A 22,078-nucleotide genomic window follows, 5' to 3' on the forward strand; every position below is an offset into this window, starting at 1 on the left:
ATTGATTTGTCTTCTCCCTCTTTTTCTTGATGAGTCTGGCTAAAGGTTTATCAATTTTGTTTATCTTCTCAAAGAACCAGCTTTTAGTTTTATTGAGCTTTGCTATTGTTTTGTTTCTATTTCATGTATTTCTTTTCTGATCTTTATGATTTCTTTCCTTCTACTAACTTTGGGTTTTGCTTTTTGTTCTTTCTCTAGTTCCTTTAGGTGTAAGGTCAGATTGTTTATTTGAGATTTTTCTTGTTTCTTGAGGTAGGCTTGTATTGCTATAAACTTCCCTCTTAGAACTGCTTTTGCTGCATCCCATAGGTTTTGGATTGTCATATTTTCTTTGTAATTTGTCTCGAGGTATTTTTTGATTTCCTCTTTGATTTCTTCAGTGATCTCTTGGCTATTTAGTAACATATTGTTTAGCCAGGCTTGATTTGTGACCCAAGGTGTGATCTATCCTGGAGAATGTTCTGTGTGCACTTGAGAAGAAAGTGTAAGCTGCTGTTTTGGATGGAATGTCCTATAAATATCAATTAAATCTGTCTGGTCTGTTGTGTCATTTAAAGCTTGTGTGTCCTTGTTAATTTTCTGTCTGGATGATATGTCCATTGGTATAAGTGAGGTGTTAAAGTCCCCCACTGTTATTGTGTTACTGTCGATTTCCTCTTTTATAGCTGTTAGCAGTTGCCTTATGTATTGACGTGATCCTTTGTTGGGTGCATATATATTTATAATTGTTGTATCTTCTTGGATTGATCCCTTCATCATTATGTAGTGTCCTTCCTTGTCTCTTGTAACATTCAATATCTTTTTCCATCCCCTCACTTTCAGTCTGTCTCTGTCCCTAGGTCTGAAGTGGATCTCTTGTAGAAAGCATATATATGGGTCTTGCTTTTGTATCCATTCAGCAAGACTGTGTCTTTTGGTTGGAGCATTTAATCCATTCACGTTTAAGTAATTATCGATAATGTATGTTCCCATGACCATTTTCTTAATTGTTATGGGTTTGTTTTTGTATGTCCTTTTCTTCTCTTGTGTTTCCCACTTAGAGAAGTTACTTTAGCATTTGTTTTAGAGCTGGTTTGGTGGTGCTGAATTCTCTTAGCTTTTGCTTTCCTGTAAAGCTTTTGATTTCTCTGTCAAATGTGAATGAGATCCTTGCCGGGTAGAGTAATCTTGGTTGTAGGTTCTTCCCTTTCATCACTTTAAATATATCATGCCACTCCCTTCTCGCTTGTAGTGTTTCTTCTGAGAAATCAGCTGTTAACCTTATGGGTGTTCTCTTGTATGTTATTTGTCATTTTTCCTTGTTGCTTTCAATAATTTTTCTTTGTCTTTAATTTTTGTCGGTTTGATTACTGTGTGTCTTGGCGTGTTTCTCCTTGGGTTTATCCTGCCTGGGACTGCGCTTCCTGGACTTGGGTGGCTATTTCCTTTCCTACGTTAGGGAAGAAAACTGGTAATTTTTTAATGATAATGATATCTGTCCTTTTACATTTACATTAGATGCTGTTTTTCTATAGAAAGCAGCTTTTCCTTGTTCTTCCTCCCCCATTAATTTTTTAGAAAATCTATCAGTATATATTGATGGGTTCTTTAGTTGTTTTATAAATGATTAATTTAGTAAATTATTACCAACCTTAATTATTTTTATAAAAAAAAGTTCTTCTGTATCATCTCATTTGCAGTACTACTGTTAATAAAAGTTGGCTTGAGGATTTAGGACTGGAAAATTAGTTCACTAAATCACTTATAGGTCATAGCACCTAATTTATTCTCATTTATATACTGTCTGGAGTAGTTCTCTAAAAAGTTCTGTGTATATCAGTGTTTTTTTTCCTCTGCCGCTATATTTATGGGTCTCTGGGGTAGAAACCATGTTCCCATAAATCATTCATTCTATGAAGCACTTACGCAGCACTGGGGAAGTACATAGAGGGTACCCCTCAGGAAATTCTTTTTTAAGTCATCCAATAAACTATCTTAGTTTGCCTTTGTAGTCCATAAAGTCTAATGTTTAAGTAAACATTTAAAAATTGATTCAGTTTTTAGGAATTCCTAACATTTTAACTGTGGTTTTCTTTGCCAGTTCTGCAGTCTTCATGTATTCTCTCTAAAATGAAAATGTTTTTAAAGCTAATTTTTCAATTAAAAAAGTAATAGATACTTATGATTTAAAGAAACTAAGTATAGACAAGTCCAAAATAAAAGTAAAAGTCTTCCTTTTTCTAAAACCCTATGACTTTTATATACTAGCTTGATTGAGAAAGATAACCCTTTGGGGAATCTTTTTGTAAAGTCTTCATTTTGTTTTGCCTTTTCATTGCACTCAGGTTTATTAGTTTTTTAACTTGGATTATCATATGGTCAGATTTTCTTAAAATGACACTATATCTATCAGTAATTTACATTTTAAAGTAAAACATGCAGGTGTCATTCAGCTGTTTGGTGTCTCTTTTATTTTAGTTAGCAAAGCGTGGAATGAAGATTGTCCTTATCAGCAGATCACAGGACAAACTGAACCAGGTTTCCAGTGAAATAAGTAAGTTCTCACATCACCCTTCCCTCCTGTTATGATCACAAAAGGAATATAGCTAGTCTAAATTTAATGTTTTCAAGCAGATATCTAGCATTGACATAATTATTTATAGTTCAGAAAACTGCTTTTTCATGCTGTTAATGGGGTGTTTCACAGATGGATCATCAGTTTTTTCAAATTAATATAGGACTATTATAATTTACTTAAAATGTCTTTAACTGACTCATTTAGGTTCTTTTGTCAGGAGTCAAATTCTCTGATCATTTTATCATGTTCTCCTTAAATATCTGAATTCCTTTTCTGTTGTTTCATTTAAATATTCTTGCATTTTTTTACTCTTTGACTTCATTGTCTTTAAATGGTATATCATATATGATTGAGGAAGAAATGCAAAATGTAGCATGTATACATGTGACAGGGAAACTACTTTGAACTTTTTTCTTAGCTATGCTTGAAACCTGAATTATAATATGGCAAAAACTCTTTCAACTGACATTCAGTTAACCAACCAGCTGGATAAACCATTGCTATCCATTTCCTTGGTAAAATGTACTGACTCATGTTCCCAGTATGCTGACTATTTGTGAACTGTAGGCTTCTCAGTATGATGCTTGTCTGCTTTTATTCCTACAGGTCAAATTGTTTACTTATGAATAGTCAGTTGTATTTGTTTCCAAACTTACTTATGCTGGGTGCATTTGTTATTAATATTCTGTAAACTGATACAATACTAGTTTTAAAAGGGGAATACAAGAACTAAGTTAAAAGCTCTGAAAAAAACTGAGAAAAGCAAGTTTTTTTAGAAATTGGCTGTCAGAAATTCCGTGGTGGTCCAGTCATTAGGACTCAGTGCATTCACTGCTGGGCCTGGGTTCAATCCCTGGTCTGGGAACTAGGATCCCACAAGTCCCATGGTGCAGCCAAAAAAAAAAAAAAAAAAGAAATTGGCTGTCAAGTTAGGGGTAAACAAGAAAAATTCAAAATATTGGAGAAAACTATAAAAAGTAAGAAGAAATTTGTTTTGATTGTTTCATATATGTTGAATTTTTTCTGCATTTTATGAGAGCTGAAACTGCAATTATAAATAATGCATTATGAGTGTGGTTTATGTAAGAAAGACTAGAATTCCAGGTAGCAGATCTAAACTCGGATAAGGACTTGGCCCTACACAGAGGATTGGTGAAAGAATTACACTTATTCATGGTTTAAATGAAAATAAAATGGTTACTGTGTGTATTTATCATTTTCTAGGATTCCTTGCTGTAACTGACTTCTCTATGTAGCCAGGCAACAAATTGCCCTAATTCATTCCGATGAGAGAGGATATCTACTGTATTTTTCTGTTATTTTTTCCCCCAGCTTTATTGAGATATAATTGACATATAACATTATGGCAGTTTAAGGTGCACAACATACTTATTTTATTATTAACATTACCACCTGCTACTAACATTTATATAGTACGTTATTATTTATTTATTCCTTCACATGTATTATCCACTTTGATTCTTCAGACATCCTTGTGAGGTGTATATTTTTGTTATTATTTCTACCCAAACCATAGCTGGTCCTGTTGGACAGATTACACATTGATGCACTTTATCTTTAGGTGAAAAACAGATTTTCATAGATTGCTAGTATAACGTGTGTTAAATCTTTTTTTTTTTTTTAACCATGTTGAGAGCACAGATCTTTACAAAAGTGAGATATTCGATAAGTCTCGGGCATTTAAGGATTTTAACTTCCAAGGTTTCAACTATTTAAAACCAACCCTGAAGGTCCAAGACATACAGAATCTTGTAGTTTTGCTAAGGTGTGAATTTGAATTAAGCTATGACACTGGGGAGCCTGAGGTAGTTATTACTTATGTAGTAGGTGAACTGAACATACTGCCTGGATCTTAGTACTGTTTCTTTCTTAGTTACTTGTAGTCATGTGTATAATAACTCTTATAGTGATAAAGATGTTGTGTGTATGTGTGTGGGGGGGGTGTGTGTGTGTGTGTAAAACTGACTGTTAATGAATGCACTTACTAGTTGCTAGAAATAAACGTTCATAGGCAGAAAATAGAAGCTTTTGATTAAATGGAATGTTCAATTTTGAAATGCTATGCTATGAATGAATCCACCACTTATTTGATTCAGGAACAAGAAAAGCTACCTCACGACACTCACAGCAAGTACTCCAACCTGTACAAAAATTGCCCAGTGAGTCAGAAGATATACTTTAATAATATTTGAGAATTTGGTTAACTTGTGATATGAGGTGACACATGACTGTGGGCAGAAATGTGATTCTGGAGAAAGACAGGATCCTGTTCAAACATTTTTAATGAAGGAACAGATGGTAAAGGCACTGAATTGACCTTTATTATGAGGAAAAAAATTTTTTTTTTAGTTGTTGAAAATTTTGAAAAATGCTTTTCTGGGCATAATACAAATTTAATGGAAGAGGTGATATCAGCAGACCAGGTCATCCATTCTAGGCTGAAGAAATAAATACACAGAGGAGATTTATAAGTTTGTACAAGTTTTTAACTCAGATGTAAATCATCTTAGAGGATAATGTTTTCCTGAACATATGTATTCCCGAAGAAGGAAGGACCAGAATTTAATGTTGGTGAAGACAGACTAACTCTGTTTATGCCTTCAGCAAATCTTTATTGAATGCCTGTGTACCAGGTACTGTGCTAGGCAGTTAGGATACAGTAGTGAACAGGATAGATGCTGTCCTTTCCCTCATGGAACATATAAGCAAGTGGAGGAGACAGAAAAAACAAATAGAAAAAAAAAACAGTAAACAAAACCAAAATAAACAAAACCAAAAAAAGACAAATAAATAGTTGCAGTTTGTAGTAAGTACCATGAAGGAAAAAATAAGGGACCAGAGAGAGAAAATGGGGAGTTCTTATGTTGTAGCAACATGGCAAATTTTATGACTGGCAGAGTGTTAAATGGCCAGACTGACTAATGACCTCTTGCCCGTATAATGGACAAGCTGGAGCCTTAGTGAGGAGCTATATACTGGGACTTCTTGGGGGTACAGTGGTAGAGGGATTGTATGTAAGTTATAATGATAGATTCACTCCAACATTTCTATTTGCTTATGCTTTTGGGTCCTTGACTCTAGATTATGCCATGGGAAGTTGTGACCTCCCTATCTTATTAAATGGGGGCTATCATGGAGTCCAAGTTTCAGTCAGCAACAAGTTAACTCTTAGAGCCCCTTCTAGCTGTATAAGCTAACCTTTAAATCCTAAATCTCTAGTAAGTGACTCATATAAAATATATTGGCCCAATCTGGTGTTATATTTTGTTTTCCTTAGTCTAACACTCTTAGAATCTATTCTCACACAGATTTTTCCAAGTTTCTACCAATACAAATTAGCAAAATTTGACAGTTATTTTTGTGTATAAATTATTACTTCATGAATCGGACTTTGTACTTGTTCCCCAGAGAATGTCAGTATATAACCCTGTTAACGGGTGGTGGTAAGGGATGGTCCAGCTAGGTCTTGAGGAGAAGAGGAATTCCCTTGCAAGCAAATTACCCATATATTGGGTTGGCCAAAAAGCTCGTTTGGGAAAAACCCGAATGAACTTTTGGCCAACCCAATATTTATGGTGAGGTTATTACAGGATTTTCAAGCCAGGGAAAGCTAATCTCTTCAGATACAGGAGAGCAGGCTATTTCTATTACCACTGGCAAGGGCGGCTCAGAGTAGCATTGAGGGGGCAGTGTGTGTATCCAGATTCTTAGCTTCAGCAGAGTCCACCCAAATATCCTCATCCCCAGTTTCAGAGTCTCATTCTTTCTCATTCAGTTTCACTTTCTTTCATGAAACGTGGTGAGTCTGTGGAATTCACCTTCCATTGTAATTCTGCAGATGGCACAGTTAAATCTGATGTTAGCCAGGTGAGCTCTGTGGCTATAAGACATAAAAGTTTTTATTGGGGTTGTCATAGAAGTTCTCTGGATCCTGATCATAAATGTGAGCTTGAAAGCTTAAAGACCCAAGCTTGTCATTTTCTTTCCGTAAGAGCTCCAGTGCATTCAGAAGAAGCCACATACCACAGTCTTTGTTTTTTATTGAAGTATAGTTGATAGACAATAGTATATATTACAGGTATACAGTACAGTGATTCACAATTTTTAAAGATTATACTCCATTTATAGTTATTATAAAATATTGGCTATATTCCTCGTGTTGTGCAATATATCCTTGTAGCTTATTTTATACTTAGTAGTTTGTATGTCTTAATGCCCTACCCCTGTATTGCCCCTCTGCTCTTCCCTCTCCCCACTTATAACCACTAGTTTGTTTTCTTTATCTGAGTCTTGTTCTTTTTTGTTATATTCACTAGTTTGTTGTATTTTTTAGATTCCACATATAAGTGATATCTTACAGTATTTGTCTTTCTCTATCTGACTTATTTAACTTAGCATAATACCTTCCAAGTCCATGCACGTTGCTGCAAATGGCAAAATTTCATTCTTTTTTTATGGCTGAGTAGTATTCCATTGTATATGTATACACCGCCTCTTCTTTATCCATTCATCTATTGGTGGACACGTAGGTTGCTTCCATATCTTGGGAATTGTAAATAATGCTGCTATGAACAGTTGGGTGCATGGATCTTTTTGAATTAGTATTTTTGGGTTTTTTTTTTTATATATACCCAGGAGTGGAATTGATGGGTCATCTAGTTCTATTTTTAGTTTTTTGAGAAACATTCTTACTGTTCTCCATAGTGGCTGTATCCATTTACATTCCCACCAACAGTGTAGGAGGGTTCCCTTTTCTCCACATCCTCGCCAACATTTGTTATTTGTGTTCTTTTTTATGATAGCCATTGTGACAGGTGTGAGGTGATATCTCCATGTGGTTTTGATTTGCTTTTCCAGTCTTTGTAGTCATCATTTCTCCCAAACTCAAATCCTTTTAAGGTACTTCTTCAGTAGATACTTTGCTACAATCAGCAATCACTGTTAATTTGATTAGTAGTGATGCTACTGCATCACATCAAACCAATATAAAAGTCTTTTGAGGTCTGTATTTTGGGCTTCCACTCCTGATACCAATTTCTGTATCAGTCAGAGTCAGTCAGGAAACAGAAGTCAAACAAGTTCATTTAACTGGACTAACTTGTCTCTCCTAGTCCAGCTCTTACACTCACTCCGGTTGGTTAAACTCATCCCTCTTTCTTCCCTATCTCAGAGGGAAGGAGGAGATTGAAAAAGAAACTAAGTGCCAACTGGAGAGAAATAGGGCTCCTTTCACCCTCTAACTCGCTACTGTCATTATGTAAACTTGGGGATTCTATCCCCAAGAAGTAATTCCTTGAGAAGTAATTCCTGGTGAATGTGGAAGACAGTCTACTCATCAAAGTTCTTCAGAAAAAATTTAAAAGGATTATATACAATTTCATAGGGAACTAAATGTTTCGCCAACAATGGATAACTGCTTTCTCAGGATTGACTGCTTAGATGAAATTACAGTTCTTTGTAAGGATACCTGTCACTGAAAGTGACACGCTGAAAGTCATCACACATATAATAAGCTTATTTTATTATCATTGTTAGCCAGGATTATGAATGTATTAAGTATTTTAATCGATTTTGATTTGTCAAGGAAAAAAATCTCCTGGATAAATTTTTTTTTTTTTTTTTTTTTGTGTTACGCGGGCCTCTCACTGTCGCGGCCTCTCCCGTTGTGGAGCACAGGCTCCGGACACGCAGGCCCAGCGACCATGGCTCACGGGCCCAGCCGCTCCGTAGCATGTGGGATTCTCCCAGACCGGGGCACGAACCCGTATCCCCTGCATCGGCAGGCGGACTCTCAATCACTGCGCCACCAGGGAAGCCCTCCTGGATAATTTTTGAACTCTGAGTTTTTACTTGCAGTAAAGCACAAATGCACAGGAGACTGGCTTTCAGAACAACCTGTTGGTTCACAGAATATAGAGATGGGGCTATTAATAGTTCATATTATTATGTGGCAATCAATAATTCTCATTGCATACAGTTTAATCAGCTTTGATTATAAAAACACATTTCTGTCTTTGAGTAAAAAAAACAAATATGATGTTTCTTTTTTTTGTGACTTATGTCAGGGTGAAAACCTTTAGGATGGCCCTGAAATTTCATGGCTTTATTTCTTGAAATGCAAAGCTTTTAGAAATGTAAATCTTGCTGGTCTGTAGTTGACAGAGGAATAGGTTAAGGTGAACATATCAGTTTCACTTTTTCAGTCCTTACCTTGATCATATCTGTGCAGTTAAGGTGTGGATTTGACCAAACATGTTTGTTCCATGGTTTTCTGATGCACTATCAGTATTGTTAATATGGTGCTTTGGTATATTTAGCTTATTTCAGCTACATAAGGACAATGAGGCATTACTGAACACATAAAGATCTTTTTGTTTAGCGTTTAATAAAACTAGAACCGGGACTCCCCTGATGTTCCAGTGGTTAAGACTCTGTGCTCCCAATGCAGGGGGCCTGGGTTTGATCCCTGGTCAGGGAACTAGATCCTGCATGCCGCACCTAAGAGCCCATGTGCTGCAACTAAGACCCGGTGCAGCCAAATAAATAAATAAATATTAAAAACAAACAAACAAAAAAACCAAAAAAAACTAGAACCACATGATAGTAGGATTAGAGTTAATCTCATGCAGCCTCTAGAGTCATATATATATATTTTTTTTTATCACTTCTGTAGTGCCAGAAATATTTTTATTGCCCTTAGAATTCATCACCTATTTCAAGGTCAGGAGCCATCAGGAACCAAAAAATCATTCAGTTTGCCTCTAATGATTTTGCCTGTAGTACCTATGACTGTAGAAGTATCCTCTTACTCCAAGTTCTTCAAATAACTCTGTGTTCCTGGCCTTCCAGAAAGTGACATTCTGGGCTACCTATAAGACTGAGACTCCTCAAGCCACAGAGCAGGTACCAGGATAGTTCCCTGGCAGGTCTTTGAAGCATTGTTTCCCCATATCGGAGTGTAATTCCTTACTAGTGGGCTTGTCATGCCTAATTAAGTGAGATTTATTATTAAATGAAACATTTCTGGTATGGTGGTAGTTACAAATTTGTTTTGTCTAATTATATCCTGGTAGGGAGAAAGATAGATTCTTAGTGAGCCTGTGCAAATAATTACGTTGCCGTGTAAAGTAAAAGAACTTGGTAAAGACATGTTGTGTAATATGTGACCATTGTTCTGATTAGTTTTGCAGACAAGGCCAATCAGTACGAGTTGTAGGGACTTCCCTGGCAGTCCAGTGGTTAAGACTTTGCTTTCCAGTGCAGGGCCTGCCGGTTCAATCCTTGGTCGGGGAGCTAAGATCCCACATGCCTTGCGGCCAAAAAACCAAAACATAAAACAAGCAATATTGTAACAAATTCAATAAAGACTTTAAAAATGGTTCACATCAAAAAAAAAAAAAAAGAAAAAACCTTAAAAAAATGTGTTGTATTTTCTACACAATTTCCATCTTTCAATCAACCTAACAATTTACTAGTTTATGTTCCAGTTACTATTGCCACATAACAAACTACCCCAGACTTATCAATGTAAAATAACCGTTTGAGATGCTCACAAATTCTGCTGGTCAGGAATTTTGCCAAGACCCAGGGGACAATTTTTTGCCCTTCATAGCATTACTGAGGTCACTCAGTGATACTTAGCGGGTGGATTGTCTGGACTGGAAGATCTGAGATGGCTTCTTCCCAGTTTGGTGCCATGGCATAGCTGGGACTGTTGACTGCAGTGCCTTCGTGTAGCTTCTCCAGCATGTCCATCACAGGGTAGTTGGACTTCTTACATGGTAGCTGTCTTTCCTCAGAGTGAATGTCCTGAGAGAACCAGGCAGAAGCTGATATCTTTTGGTGACCTACTCTCAGAATTCATATGGTGTTACTTTTGCTATACTCTGTTGGTCAAAGCGGTGACGAGCCTGCTCGGATTCAATGGGGAGAGGAAAAGATACCACCTCTTGATGGGGGCGTGACATAGTAACCTTGGAGAACATGTGGGAAGGGAGATAGTTTTTTGAAAATAAAATCTGGATTTGGAAAATATAGTCTGTCACGTTTTATAAGGTATATTAAGATTTTCCAGAGAATGCTTTTCCTGATTTCAGAGGGGTCAGTAGGAGCAACATATCATTCAAAGAGTGTGTTTCATTCCAATTTGCCCAAGTATAGCCGGCCACCATGAGACTTAGTGAAAAATGAAGGAGAAAGATACTTTCTCAAAGCTACTATTAAATTTCCCTCATGGGTTCCATTCAGTCTTGCAGAATTAATTCTTGTTCCATTGAATCTTGGGTCAGCAGCGTGGCTTTACAAAGTGTCTGATTTTCGAATAAAAGAGTCTTGTAAACGCTGACTCAGGTTTCTGGTAGTTTGTCCAAGAGTCTGCTCTTGGTGGTGATGTTGGGTTACACTAGGCAGGAAGCCTGACCCATGAGTCAGTAATAGTCAAGAGTACTGATATAGGCCTTTATCCAGGCTTTCTTCTTTGAATGTTTCATCCTACAGACTCAATTTTCTCACCTCCAGCTTATGGCCTGGCCTTTTGGCATGCTTGAAGGAAAAGTAGAAACCACCTGTTAATAAGACTGATATTAACTGGTCTCTCGTTAATTTATTAGAGTAATTAACAGTGTCAGAATGGAATCCCCTATTGGGGTATAATATACAGCTAATTAATGATTTAGTCAGTGATTATCCTGAGGGCACAGGCCTTATGATGGACACTAAAGGCATTGATAAATACATCTCTAGGGATTTTTATAAAGTGTGTTTTAAACATGCCACCAATTAACAAGAGTATTTAATACTTATAAACATAAGCTTAGAAATCATTTTCTTTACATCATTGTGCCAGTCTTTGCACAGGATCATGAATATGTTCTGTCCACCCTGAAAAGTATACAAGTGTTGAACCATATTCATTATTAGTTACACCATGGGTCTGCCCATATTATGGGCTTGGTAAACAGGGCAGCTCTCATGATAGAGTTAAGCTAATTAAAGATATGGAGAATACATATTTAGTTCCTCCTAATAGCCTCCTTGCTCAATAGTGCTACCTAGTGGCTATCTGGGAAGTACCAGAGATAGTTTGGGTGTAAAATATATGTTAACAATTTTCTTATTTTTAATTTGAGGCTTAAGTTTGCAAAGGCAGTATCATAAAGAGTTGCCAGAAGACTAGTGATTGCAGGAAATATAAGCATAAGTCATAGGTGCCCAAGACAAGAAATATTACAGTCTTGGTTTGAAGTGACAGTAATTAAAATAAAGCATAGGTACAAGAAACAGTAATTGTTATGAAATCTAGCTTTTTCAGAAACAAGAAACTTTTGTTAAAAAATGTTTAAGGGGCATGACAAAGGTCAACACAAAAGCTCAAAAAGTTAACTGGCTGTTAGGAAGTGAGAGTGTTCTGGGAAGTTGAGGAACCTGGCCAGGCTAGGTACTGAAGGCACAGAATAATTTTTTTAGAGCTTGCTTGTTAAGAGAAGACTATATTATCAAAGTTCAAGTTTCTTCCCAACAACTGGTTTCAAACTGTTTAATTCATAAGCTTTCTTTGTAGATTTTAACACATTTTATACACCCACATATATATATAATATATATATTTAGATTGCAAATAAACACTTTTACCTGTAACTTAAAATGTATTGTGTTCTCTTATCATAAGATGAAGCATATACCACACTAAATTTGCTATCCTAATTAGAGTTTTCTTTAAGAATTTTAGTCTTTAGAAATTGGCCAGGTAATCAAAGATTCCTCATTATTTAACTCACTGTGATATTAGTATGGTATCTTAAGGCCAATTAGAATTATAGAAGTTTATTTACAGTGATGTTGCAGAGCAGTACAATGATTATTGATACCAAGTTTGTCAGAGATGGCATTTGAAAGTTTTATATGGAAGACGGGAACAGTGATTAAGATCAAGTGATTTGCAGCATTGTCTGTAATTTAGAAGAGCTAATAACCCTTTAATAAAGACATCAATTTTTATGACTTTAAATCGTATGTGTGGAAGCAGTGATAATACATCTAACAAGTAAAACCTATGAAGAAAGTTTAAAAGCTCAAAGAATGAAATGTTATAGTGCATTATATTTCGTACTATGATATGATCAGAAAGAAGACAGAACTATTTTAAAAATTAAAATGATCAAACCAGCTCTAATTTAGCCAACAGTTTGCCTTAACTAGAAGTTTACGTACAAATTGGATACCATTATTTAAAATATCTCAAAAGTTTGTATTACTGTAATTTTAAATAACTATTAGTTGCTAGCCAAATATCTGTTTGACTTTTTAAACTATCACTGCTTGAGCTGGTCATTTCTTTGAGAATGCATCTTCTGAAATTCCTAGCACATTTAAAGCGTTAGAAGTTTTGTCCTTGCTTGGTAATTTTTGAGTTTTCTCAGATTTAAGTGAGCACTTAGTAGTCAGGAAAGAAAAGGTGTTTTAAAATTTAAAACAGAGAGTTGCTTGATAATATTGTTCTTTGCACTGAAATCTACTTTGTCCAAATTTCTTGTGATTAGTTTTAGCATCCAACTTTCTTTTGATTAGTGTTAACATGATATATCTTTTTCTGTCTTTATTGTTAGTCTATATGCACTTCATATTTAAAATGGGTTTCTTGTAGACAGCATAGATTTGGTCTTGCTTTTTATCCAATTTGATGATTCCTGGCATTTAATTGGTATGCTTAGACCATTAATGTTTAATGTCGTTGTTCATATGATTGTGTTGAAATTTACCAGTTTACTCTTTGATTTCTATTTGTCCCATCTGTTTGTTTCCTTTTTTTTTTTCTGCCTGCTTTTGGGTTAATAGCACGGTTTTTATTATTACATATCATTTTCTCCCTTGGCTTATTGGCTGTACATCTTTGTTTTTAGTGATTGCTTTTGATTTTGCAGTGTATATCTTTAACTTATCACAGTGTACTACTTCACGTGTAGCATATAAACCTGATGATCCTATACTTCCATTCCATATATTCTGTTTCTCTGTGTGTTATGGACTGTGTAAAAAGTACTTTTTGCCTTAGGTCAATTGTATTTTAAGCTGTATTTCATATTACCATTTCTGATGCTCTTCATCCATTTGTGTAAATAAAGATTTCAGAACTTTTTTTTTTTTCTGTCTGAAAGATGTCCTTTAACATATCTAGTAGTGCTGGTTTGCTGGTGACGAGTTCTTTTTGTATATCTGAAAAAACCTTTATTTTTGAAGTATATTTTCCCTGGGTATAAAATTTTAAGTTGACAGGTTCTTCTCCCCTCGCCTCCCCCAATACTTTAACTATTTTGCTTCACTGCCTTCTGGCCTGCAGTGTTTCTGACAAGAAGTCTGCTGTCATTCTTTTGGCCATTAGTTCATCAAATATTTTTTTCTATCCCTCACCCATTTCCCAGGACTTCAGTTATAGTGTGCTCTTCTTTTTTTCAGTCTCTTTTCTCTCTGTATTTCATTTTGGATGGTGTCTCTTGCTATGCCTTCACATTCACTAACCTTTTTTCTGCAGTGTCTAATCTGCTATTAATCCTGTTAGTATATACATATATTTTTAAATCCAGACATTGTGTTTTTCTCTATATATAAAAATTAAGGGTTTTAAAAAATATGTATCTTCCTTTTTTTTAAATGACCACCCTCTACTTTCTGGAACATATAGAACATAGCATGTTCTCTCTGTCTCTCTCGAGAACAACACTGGTTTGAACTGCATGGGTCCACTTTATACACAGATTGCTTTCAATATATACTACATGATCTGTAGATGCACAACTGCAGATACAGAGTGCTGCCTGTAAAGTTACATGTCGATTTTCAACTGTGCAGGGGGTCAGCACCTGGATTCCCGAGTTGTTCAAGGATCAACTGTATGTATATGTCTTTCTTGCTCTTGTTCTCACTCACTCTCTCTCTTTACTCTGTCTGCTAATTCTGCAGGCTCTTGTCTTTCCCAAATGCTCAAGTCTGTTTCCTCAACTCAGGGGATACTGCTCATCTCTATGTGAGTTCTCTCTTTATCCCAGTCTAGAAAACCTAACTGGGCAATAAGCTAGGGCAACCATAGGGGTCACCTTATTTATTTCCCTTCTATTAGATATACCTCTCCTGAACTGTCTATTGTGCAATGTCTAAAAACCATTGTTTCATATATTTTGTCAATTTTTTAAAGTTTCAAGTGATAGAGTAAACCTGGTTTCTGTTACACCAGCATGGCTATAAGCAGGAGGGACCCCCCCCCCATTTTTTTCTACCATTATAGATTTTCTAGTAAATATAATTTCTGTCTTTGCACATGTCTATAAATGTTTGGTCTGCATTAGACTTTAAAGAGAGAAAAGGACTCAATTCTTTTGCAAACGTTTGCGCGGGGCCTGGCATGAATAAGGGGGTTGTGCCCACTTAGCAAGTATTGTTTTGGTGACTGAAGAGTCATTATGAAACCTCATAATATTCTTAATATTGCACAAAAAGTTGCTTTTGACATTTAGCTGATGTTTCAATTTTGGCACAAGTGTTTTTCTGAGGTGATGCAGGATCCTGTTGTAAAGCTGTCCAACTAAACAGTTTCACCGAGTGTAGCTTATTTCGGCTTCCTTACTGTTTGTTACCAATCGTTTACTCCGATAGAGGAAAACATCTGTAATATGGGTGGATATTTTGTTAGAAATGTAGCATACCTACCAATTAGTTGGCCCAGCCAAATTAGCATGTGTTGGTCTGCATTTCCAATTAAGGCAGCTGCTTGAATGTTGCTATTCTACAGCTGGCATTTGGCATGTGGGAGTGTAGTGCACCATGGCCAGACACTAGCTATACCTCTTAATTAAAATATTTGCTTATGTTGGTGTGGTTTCTTTAAAACAGTAAGTGGTCTTTCCAATCAGGTTATTGATGGTTCAGTGACTTTTGTATAAAACAATTTTTTTTGGTTGGGGAAATGTGGGACCAAGGTGTTCTGAAATTGCTCCCATTCAAGTAGATGATTGGTGTTTCTCCTCCCACTTTTAAATTGTTAGTTGTTGTTTGAAGTGGATAATTGTAATTTGGGGTACAGCCTTCGGCTTTAATAGAAGAATTTGTAGAAAGGCATATTCTTTGAAACATTTATAAAGTTCAGTAGTCTGATATAGGGATTGCTTTCTTTTTTATCACAGAGAGAAAGTATTTTTGAAAGTTTTATGAAAAAGGTTCACTTTATTTTGATTTTCCCATCAAGTGAAGTTATGTTTTCTTGTCAATTATCCATTGTTTTAATAATCTCTTTATACTATCACTTATTAAATGTATAATTTATGTTATATGATTATCTTTAACTACAAATCAAATTTAAATGACCTGTTATATCTAATAATAGAATCAAAGAGAACATGCATCCATTAAAACTGACAGGAAATTTCATAAATTTTGAACTATTTTATTTGTTTGCTATTAAAAAACAGTAGAATTAATATTTAAGGACAGCAGGCTACTAGTAATATTTAGAAAGAATATTGATAGTCAGGTTTTATTATGCTTCCATTCTGTTTAATGCTGTAGAGATGTATAAAATCTAAAATGCAATCACTTCAATAACTGATTAAAATACTAAGCCACAAATATAGATATAATCACTTTCGTGGAATGCATAGAATCATGTTTAGGCATGTGTAGTTTGAAAAGCACACTCTACACTATTTTAAAAGGGCATCTCTGTTTAGTAACTACCGATGAACTAAAACCCTCATTTTATAAATATGGAAGCTAAATCTGAGAAGCCAAGTATAGCTAGAATGGCAGAGGTGGACAGGGTTCATATCTTTGGCTTCTTGTGCTGTGTTCTCCTTTACCCCCATGATCTTAAATATACTTTAAATAGTGTGGCTGGGAAACTGAATGGTAACTTTTGGGAAGGTACATTTCAAAAATATAATGTCAGAATTACTTAGCATCAGAAGAATAAAGAACAAACTATGCTAAATTTGCATTGTGACTGTTTTTGAATGCAGTTGCCTATTACAGTTATTAGAATTGGATCAGTGATAAAGGACATGTGAGCATTTTGATTGCATGGATGTATTCTTTTTCTTTTTTTAAGACACAGCCATGTCCAACTCTGTATTTAAGGAGGACTTTGAATTAGTAAAACCCTTATATAACTAAATAAAACTGTTTATTTATATTAAAACAAGCTTTGATTAAAAACAAATAGTCTTCCAGTAATATTTGAGGTATTTCCTGAATAAGTAATGAAATAAACATTCATAATTGATCCTTAGAACAGTCATGAGGACAAGCTGGCAAGGTTATCCAAGATCACATACTAGGCATCATGATCTTTAATTGAAGACCATCTAACTGCAGGTCTAGTTCTCCTTCCACTCCTGGGTGACACTTCTAATTATTCATCTCTCCTCCTCAAGTTATCCTTTATGGTATTAATCTAGATTTCCAAGGTGTCTTGAGTGTGCGCCTTGTTTTCCAGTCTTGAATCGCTTAGAATCCATGTTTTGGACTCCTGTTTTTGAATATCATGGAAGATGCTGCTGTCATACCCAATTCTAGAAGGCCATTATTCATCCTTTGTGTGTCTTTCAGTAGTGGTCTATGTGGTTGTATGTTGGACCTCCAGCAAGATAGGGGGCACTCTCATGGGTGGGACTCAAGCTTTCCTTCTGCTTCAGTGTTGGCCACTCTGCTTTCATCAGTTTTGTGCATGGAGTTCTGTGGTCTTTTGATAAAAGGGCCTGTTGCAGTGAAGTTTGGAAACCATTGCTGGAAACCCACACCTTCTCTGCCATTCCTTATTGTTTCCTTCTAACAAAGGACCTGATTACTCAGCCTATGTCTCTATATACCTAGACTTTTATCCTCTTCAGAGGAAGAAATGTTTTCTTCTCTAAAAGCCAACCTTTTGCTGGTATCTTGAATCCCAAGCTGGTATCTCTTGCTAGTACCTTAGGGACCTGTTCCCATAGCACTCTTCTCCTCTGATATCTCAAACAGGTACCTTTTAGATGAGCTTTGTTGGGCTTTTTCTTTTAAAAGTCAGCACATGTCACTTAATTAAGTAAATCGTAATTTATGCCTTCCTTTGAAAATCCAAATGATCTCTTAACCCTAGGCCCAACATTCCTATAGGGCAGCAGCAATCAGCTGGAGTTGTGACCCACTAGCCCTTTAGGGTGGGGACTGTCCTGTCGAGGGTGTCCCAGCCCCTCCCCACTCTGACAGTGCATGCATATGTACTTTTATTAGGGCCTCTTCACACACTTGAGAAATGTGTTTGGCCCCTGAGGACATTTGAGTTTGCAACCTCTATTATCCTTTACAGTCTTTCTAAGCAGCACATCTAAAGAGAAGTTCTGTTTCATTTGCAGGGTATGGTAGAACATTTGCAAGGCATGTAGAACACTTGTATCACTTGGATATGTCTTATCTTCAATAAAATATATTTCTAGTATGTTATAGGTACACTTTATAAATATTTTCCGTTAATTTTGCTTTTGTCTTGTAACAGAAATATACCTGTAAATGTTAATACTGAAAACAATATAAACTTAGGATGTGGGAAAACTATAAAAATACTCATGTACAGGTTAGTGAGTGATCACAGAGTTGAGGGAATCACATACTCCCTCCCAATTACTACTCCTTTCCTCCCCTGAAGTAACCACTATCTTAATTTCTAATGTTATCATTTAGCTTTGACTTCCTTGGACTTTATATACATTGCATGATACAGTATGTATTTTTTGAGTTTCATCTTCTTCAACTCAGCATTATGCTTGTGAGTTTCATCTATATTTTTACAGGTAGCTATAGTTCATTTATTGAATATACCACAATTTAGCTATCTGTTCCATTGTTGATGGACATTTGGGTTGTTCACATCAGTGATGTGCTGGGAACAATCCTGGTGTATGTCTTTTGGAGCACGTGTGCATGCATTTATGTTGGGTCTATAGTACGAGTGGACTTATATTCTTGATAGCCTCTTTGTCGTGCATAAGGCATTGCTGTTTATTTCAGGGTCTTTGGTAAAGAGCTATCAAATACATTTCTTAAGATCATGTCGCAAATACAGCAACAGATTGGGAATCGGCACCTAAGACCTTAATTCCTTCTGTGCACTGCCACCTTACAAACAAAACAAAAAACACCTAATGAGACTGCAAACTACCTCTTTATTTTTATGTCTGAACTTTTGGTGCTCTTTATGAGTTTGTGTGTGTGTGTGTGTGGCTGAACATCTAACCTTTTTACTGAACTGCTTTGAAATTTTTCAAAGTTAACAAAAATTTTATAAGTTGGTTCACCTGGCAGTTTGCCTTGTTCATTCGGCATGGCTTCAAGTGCTCAGAAGTTATAGTGAGGAGACTTAAAATACATTTTAAAGATCATGTTAATGATGATGGAGCCTGAATATGTGGCAGATTACTGCATTAAATGGAAAATACATAGTGTAAGCTCCCCCACTGCTCCCCACCCCATTTTTTCTCTTAAAAGTTCATTCTTGAAAATGTTACACAACAGATATGTGTACTCATATAAATTCACATGGACCATCCTAATCAAACCATGAATTAAAATACTTTTATTTTTTGGCTTTGCCTTCTTTCTATCACCCTTTCACACACAGAGCTAAAATGTTATTAATTGAATTTTCTCTTGGCATAAGTACAAGATGATTTCTGCAAGAAGGGCTTAATGTTACTTAAATCATCATTTTACACAGCAACATTGCCTCTGGGACTTTTATACAATGCAGCTGCTTTTGGTAGATGAAGGAAATCAAGTACTGCTGCACAGACATTTAGGAATATTAATATATTTTAAAAAGTAAGTAAAATAGCCTATGTACTGGCTTGTAATCCGGTATGAATGGAGAATAAATCCATAGGAGTGGTTACTTTTTCTTGAGAACAGAGCATCATGGGAATATGGGCTGTTTCTAATCTTTTTTGTGAATGGGTTTTATTTATTTATTTTTAAAATATTTTATTTATTTATTTATTTTGGTTGTATCAGGTCTCAGTTGCGGGCGCATGGGATCTTCGTTGAGGCACGCAGAATCTTTTCTTTGTGGTGTGCGGGCTCTTCTTTGCGGCACTCAAGCTTCTTTCTCGTTGTGGCACGCTGGCTCCAGGGTGCATGGGCTCTGTAGTTTGCGGCACGCAGCCTCTCTAGTTGAGTCACGCAAGCTCAGTAGTTGTGGCTCGTGGGCTTAGTTGCCCCGTGGCATGTAGGATCCTAGTTCCCCAACCAGGGATCGAACCTGCGTTCCCTGCATTGGAAGGCTGACTCTTTACCACTGGACCACCAGGGAAGTCCCTGTAAATGGGGTTTAAGTTGTCAAATTCTTAGGAATGATTTTGGGGGAAAGAAAATACTTTCAAGCCATTTTGAAGATGTTTAGAAAAATTAAAGAATATTTTACGAAGAAGGTTTTATCTTATTAGATTTAAAAATATTTTGTAGTTTATTTGTTTTTAAAAATAGGCTTTATTCTTTAGAGATAGTTTTAGGTTCCCAGCAAAATTGAGCTGAAGGTAGAGAGATTTCCTGTGTACACACAGCCTCCCCTGCTATCAAAATCCTGCACCAGAGTGGTACATTTGTTACAATTGATGAACCTGTGTGTTAATACAACATTATAACCCACAATCCATAGTGCAATGTAAATATTTCATACTCTTGGAAGGAATACATTTGAATCTCAAGTTTTTGTTGTTATATACTGCCTATGAAATGTTTCACTTAGATGTCTGTGCTTGGATTCCTTGGCTTATACTCCTTTGGCTTTAAAAAAAAATGGCATGGAAAGTAAATTTTTTGCTTTTCACCATTTTATTTTTTTCAGTTTAACATTTTTGTTTTCAAAAAATATATTTATACTATATGCCTTTTTCTGTTTCTGTATAGTTCATTGGGCATAGGCTGAAAGGGATCAGTTTAGATCCCAGGTTAGAAATGCATATGCTTTTAGAGACCAGGCAGGTAATGAAAATGAATGAAGTGGGCTAGAATGAGGCTAGAAGAAGTGGTGAGGTCTGGAGAACCAGAGAGCTCTTGCCCCGTGTAAAGATGTTGTTGGCTCTTGCTAATTGTACTGTGTGGCAGTGCAAGCCTGAGGTTGCCACATTTTCTAGTTATTTTAAAAGAATTTTAAAAGGAAACCAAGATGTCTTATGTAAAACTTTGCAATTTTCCATCAACTTAGCCCTAATTGGGGCCAAATAAAATTGAAGAGGCCCCAGCAATCTGTGGGCTACTATTTTATTTATTTTTATCAAAGTATTATTTCTACAATCATTAAATGTGCTAGGGACTATTCTAAGAACTTTATAGAAATCAACTCATGGGATCAAGCAACTCTCTGGAATTGGCGCTTTCGTTATCCCCATTTGAAAGGTGATACAAGTCTGTGGTAAGCAGAATTCTAAGATGCTCCTGAAGATTCATGCCCCATGGTGTACATACCCCATATAATCCCCTCCCCTTGAATGTTGGCAGGACATCTTGTGATTAGGTTACATTATATGGCAAAGGTGAAGGGAGTTTGCAGGTAGAAGTAAGGTCTCTCATCAGTTGACTTAGAGTTCTTCCAAAGGGAGATTATCTTCGGTGTGCCTGACCTAATTAGGTGAGCTCTTTAAAAGTTGGCTCAAGCCTTCCCTGAGGTTAAGACATTCGAAGCAGCAGAAATAGTCTTTTGGCCTCGAAGAAGCAAACTGCCATTTTATGGGGTGGGCCATAATGCAGGGAATGGCAAGGGGGCTCTAGGACCAGAGAGCCCCAGTTTTGCAACTGCAAGGAATGGTATTCTCTCAACAGCCAGTGTGCTTGAAAGTAGAACCTGAGCTTCAGGTGAGATCACACTGAGCAGAGGACCCAGCTACACCATGCCTAGGCTCTTAACCTACAGAAACTGGGAAGCAATGAATGTCTGCTGTTTTAAACAGGCAAGTTCGTGGTAATTTATGATGCAGCAATAGAGAACTCATACATATTCCCTGGGTCACACTGCTGAGGTCATATTGCAGAACTGGGGTATGGATCCAGGCAGTCCAAGTACAGAGTACACTGCCCCGTATCATTATTTGGTGGTTCCTATCCAGAGAGCTCTTTGCACAAATAATGGTAAGAATGTGTTTTTAAAGCTTCCACTCTCTCCTTCATGACCACAGTGTATATATTCTACTATGATGTTCTCCTTCATAAATCCACTTTTGTGGGCAACTCAGAAATTTATTTCTTCAAGTTCTCTTTTTATCTTTTTCCCCTTAAATTAAGAAGCTGATAGATATATACATATGCATATTTAAATATATATAAATTATTTATACATAGAAATATTCTTTACATAATATATTAAAATTAGTTTTATTAAAAAGCAGTATTTTGGGCTTCCCTGGTGGCGCAGTGGTTGCGCGTCCGCCTGCCGATGCAGGGGAACCGGGTCCGCGCCCCGGTCTGGGAGGATCCCACATGCCGCGGAGCGGC

The 22,078-nt window shown here is 36.3% G+C and overlaps 1 protein-coding gene across 2 annotated transcripts in view; it reads left to right on the top strand.

Annotated features, from left to right (window-relative positions):
* HSD17B12 (hydroxysteroid 17-beta dehydrogenase 12) overlaps window positions 1–22,078 on the top strand; it is a 174,045-nt gene that overhangs the window by 62,606 nt on the left and 89,361 nt on the right. For both annotated transcript variants that reach the window (XM_028500815.2, XM_007126406.4), the window contains exon 3: window positions 2,458–2,533. In XM_028500815.2, the coding sequence (XP_028356616.1) occupies window positions 2,458–2,533 (76 nt within the window). The remainder of the gene's footprint in view (window positions 1–2,457; window positions 2,534–22,078) is intronic.

This window comes from Physeter macrocephalus, chromosome 16, assembly GCF_002837175.3.
Source record: "Physeter macrocephalus isolate SW-GA chromosome 16, ASM283717v5, whole genome shotgun sequence".
In the NCBI taxonomy this organism is placed as follows: Eukaryota; Metazoa; Chordata; class Mammalia; order Artiodactyla; family Physeteridae; genus Physeter; species Physeter macrocephalus.